This window comes from Cryptomeria japonica, chromosome 4 (assembly GCF_030272615.1).
Source record: "Cryptomeria japonica chromosome 4, Sugi_1.0, whole genome shotgun sequence".
Classification (NCBI taxonomy): domain Eukaryota; kingdom Viridiplantae; phylum Streptophyta; class Pinopsida; order Cupressales; family Cupressaceae; genus Cryptomeria; species Cryptomeria japonica.
Window position 1 is genome coordinate 746968282 of NC_081408.1, and position 4349 is coordinate 746972630.

Consider the following 4349-nt stretch of genomic DNA (forward strand, 5'->3'; position numbering starts at 1 on the left):
AAACGTACACTATTAATATCCTTGATTTATAAATATTATATTTAAATATCTCTATCTAAAAAATATAAAAAATAATAAGACAAAGTAAAACAAATGCCACTTAATAACTAGATCCCACCTTATATTAATATAAAATAAAATAAAATAAAACAAGACCCACATAATAATTGATCCTTGATATTATTATTTACTTAATTTTTTAAAATAATATCATATTAATTGTTATGTAAATACATAAAAGTTTAATAAAAGTTTGTTACACTAATATTATTAACCTTAGATTCAATCAACTTTCCCAATACAACAAAATTATTGATAGCACTTCCCAAAAAAATAATAAACCCTAGATTCCCCACAAATAACTATATGTTTAAAGTATTCAAGAAAAGGGAAATAAAGTTGATTGAACTGTTAGTCCAAACAAACTAAAGACTATTCCTAAAAAAGCAATGATATTTTATATATAAAAGTTGCATAGAAAAGTGGGAAATATGTAGCACAAGAGTGAAAGGCAAATAGCACAATGTGATGCAAAAGAAAGAGTGGTTGAGAGTTTGTTTTGTGCATAACACAACTTCCCACTCCCTCTCTACCGGTGGATGACACGCACTCTCCACCTTTGTCTTCTCCCTTGTATATTCTCCATCACTTGAATATTCCCTAATATTCCCCCCACCTCCTCCTATATATTAAGACCATGCCTCCTAGTACCCTCACAATCAATCATTTTAACTTAGAATTCTGAGGAACAAAAAGTTCAAGTCCATGGAGACACTCATAGTTTTTGACTTTGATCTCACCATTGTAGACTGTGACAGTGATCCATGGGTGATGGAGCAACTTGGAGCAACTCAACTCTTTAATTCCTTGCTTCCAACACTTCCATGGAACCCTCTCATGGTAATGCTAATCATTTCTTTAAAATGTTTACTGAATTTTTCTAATTGTAATCATTTCTTTTAAATGTTTAGTGAAGTTTTCTAATTGTTTAAAAGTTTTGAAGTTTAAATTTGGATTTTGTGGATGTAGGATAAAATGATGGGAGAGTTGCATGGACAAGGAAAGTTAATAAGTGACATCCAAAATGGGTTAAGGAGGATTCCTCTTTATCCAGAGACCATCAGAACCATTAAGTTTGCCTTCTCTTTAGGGTGAGTAGAGGAGGGACTTCTCAATTGTATAGATGTACAATTCTTTTTTAAATTAATATTTTAGTCAATATTACTTTAATAAATCATAAGTATTAACTAACCATATTTTCGTTTTTTTTAATATTATGTTCATATAAACACATAATTAAATCACAAATAAAATTATCACTATATATATATATCCACTTACACAAATGATAATATTACTATCCAACAAATTACAAACCCTAAAATTCTTGTACTAAAACAATTAGATATTTTTTTAATGAAAAAAATGTTCACAAATTAGAAAGCATCATTGTTTTAGGATTTCACAATGTTTTCAACTTAGATGTGCTAAAATTTCAATACTTTTAAGGGTGGAAGGCTTTCTGATTACTAAGAAATCTTCATTTTTGAAAAATGTTTTCCTATGGAGAACAACAAAACCAGCTATATGTTTTTGATATTATAAGCAGCCAAAAAACAAGGGGGCTGACCTTGGAGAAGAACATAGAAACAGTGGCAAATATAAACAGAGATTAAAACTATCCGCCAGTAGGCTAATAGGACCAAACAAAAAACCAAACTTCTGCGGCATAGAAACAGATTACTACTTTTTCCCATGGCTCCTCTTGGAAACGAGCTTCCTTGCCCATTCCTTCCTTGCCCAGCTATATGTTATGATCATTACTATTTCTATTTTTCCCTCAATTTGCATACTATTTGTATTGGATCTGTAAAACTTGCATACTATTTGTATTGGATCTGTAAAACTTTTGAATTGTGAGGGATATTAATGTTTTTTTTAAAATGTTTTTTTAAGTAATGAAACTGCAATTTTTATTTAATAGAGTTGTCTATCCATCTGTCAAACAGAATCTACCATTTTCATTCTTATTTTAACTTTTTTTTAAATACTGATAAATTTATTAACTCACCAAAGGTTTCCAAAAGATTTTTAATTTAAAGCTATGAACTGGTGAGGTTATAAATGAGAGATTCATCTGTAATTAACAAAAATGAAACTCAAATTTGGGAAGGCATTGAATCAGGGAAGGCACAAACCTGCCATTACAATGACCATAACGAAAGATTTGAATTTTGATGATCACAACAACGCAACTCCACTTAAAGAACACCACCACCACTTAAACAATACCATTCTTAACATAACCTGAAAACTTACTCACAGAATGATTTTACTGTATCTGAATGCAGGTGTGATCTGCGAATTGTGAGCGATGCCAACATTTTCTTCATAAAAACCATTCTTGAAACCCATGATTTGCTCCAGTACTTCACAGAGATTAAGACAAATCCCGCATACGTTGAGGAAAGTGGGAGATTAAGAATTTGCCCATTTCATCCCTTGACAGAGGATCCTCATGGCTGCAATCTCTGCCCTCCCAACATGTGCAAGGTCATAATTTTTTTTATTTCTTACTGCTGTTTTTCATGGTAAAGAATAGTTATGCAAGATTATTAATGATACTGGTATGCCTTATACTTCAGGGAGCAATTATTGATGAAATGAGGAAGTCCATTAAAGATGGGTCTGCCAAGCGTTTTATTTATCTTGGAGATGGCGCTGGAGATTTCTGCCCTACCTTGAAGTTAACTGAGGGAGATCATGTTTTCCCCAGAAAAGAGTGAGAAATTTGACCTCTCTCTGCAAATTTTCAGAAATTTTATGTTGAAAAAAACTGAAATATGATTCCATTTGATTTTGAATGTTATCAGGTACCCACTTGGGAAGCTGATTGAGAAGAATCCAGAAATGGTGAAAGCTCAAGTTCATGGCTGGTCAAATGCTAAGGATGTTGAGGATTTACTGATGAAGTTGCTTAAACCTTCACAACAAGATCTCTCTCTTTAGTTTCTTTTACAAGTTGCAAAACTCTCTAGTTTTCATGAATTTTCCCTTGTGTTGGTTGTGGTATTAATAATAATGATGATATGATTAGTAATGATAAAGCCCATTTTCACAAGCAGCATGAGAAACATTTGTCACATTTTTGATTGAATTTTTTAATGAGTTAATGAAAAACTTGTAAATAAATGAAAGGTTTCATAAAATTTGTTAACAAAATAAAAAATAAAAAATAATTAAACTGAGGCTTTTATCAAAAGTGAATTTTTATTAGCATGAAATATAATGATGTTTATAAGGAATTCATTTTTAACCTATGCCACAACATCTTAATTCATTTTCTTCCTCCTTATGCATTCTGTTATCCTCATGATGGATCATGGAGTGTGATCTAAAACATTGATGTAAAGAAGTTCTCACACAATGATCATGGAATGTGATCTGAAATGTTGATACAAAGAAGCTCTCACACAATCAAATCCAGAAACAACATAGTTAACATAATGGATTATGGAAATCTCATGTCACTCATTCATTAAATTTTTTTAGGTGGTATTATGTTTGTAGAGTATAAAAGTGAATATTTTGTTTTCTTTTGTATATATTTAAATTTTGTAAGTATGATGTTCTAATATAATATAAATTGAGAGTATAGGTTTCAATTAAGGGATTCTTCTAAATTCTATCGAGCTTTTTAGCTACATATTCAGGCCTTTAAACCTTACAATACTTCTATTACCTACTCATTAACTATAGACTTCCTCTTAACCCCAGTACAACTAGTACTCTCTTTTGGACTAAAGATATTCGATCAACTCTACCTCCCACTAGATTACCATATTTACATATATAGAAGGCCTTTGAGAAAAGTCAATACATAATCTCAATGAAGACGGACAATGTCCCGTGTACGAAATATATTACTTTAAATACCATTGTGTATTCCTAAACAAGTTCATCATTCTCATTGGACGAGTGACTTCTACATTTCTTCCCTTGAATTACATATCATTATGTTTGTAGAGTATAGAAGTGTATATTTTGTGTTTTGTTTTGTATTAATGTTAGTTTTGTTAGTAAGTATGTTGTTCTAATATAATATAAATTGAGAGTGTAGGTTTCAATTAAGGGATATCCAAAACCACAACTTTAACGCATACATACTTATATCTAGTGATTTAAAACACCATTCAAACACAATAAATATTCATAATAATTGGGGTTCATCCCATAATGTGGAGGTTAAGTTATCGCATTATTGATATTGCCACCAAGGTTCAAACCCCTACCAAGCTACTGTGATCACAAGTGCGTGCCTTCACTAATCCAGTGTGCTAACAAATTGT

At 31.1% G+C, this 4349-nt stretch overlaps 1 protein-coding gene across 1 annotated transcript; it reads left to right on the plus strand.

The window, feature by feature from the left end:
* The first annotated feature begins 736 nt into the window (after positions 1–736).
* LOC131076662 (inorganic pyrophosphatase 2-like) lies at positions 737–3108 on the plus strand. The gene is made up of 5 exons (XM_059218720.1): positions 737–900; positions 1030–1151; positions 2352–2553; positions 2646–2782; positions 2874–3108. The coding sequence occupies exons 1-5, from the start codon at positions 766–768 to the stop codon at positions 3007–3009; spliced, it is 732 nt and encodes a 243-aa protein (XP_059074703.1). The 5' UTR covers positions 737–765; the 3' UTR covers positions 3010–3108.
* The last annotated feature ends 1241 nt before the right edge of the window (positions 3109–4349 follow it).

What these genes read in the sequence shown, in the direction of transcription:
- LOC131076662 (XM_059218720.1), top strand. Translation starts at nt 766, where the DNA reads ATGGAGACACTCATAGTTTTTGACTTTGATCTCACCATTGTAGACTGT. An exon ending in GCCCTCCCAACATGTGCAAG is followed by an intron (nt 2,554 to 2,645) that starts GTCATAATTTTT and finishes CTTATACTTCAG; the next exon opens with GGAGCAATTATTGATGAAAT. An exon ending in CATGTTTTCCCCAGAAAAGA is followed by an intron (nt 2,783 to 2,873) that starts GTGAGAAATTTG and finishes GAATGTTATCAG; the next exon opens with GTACCCACTTGGGAAGCTGA.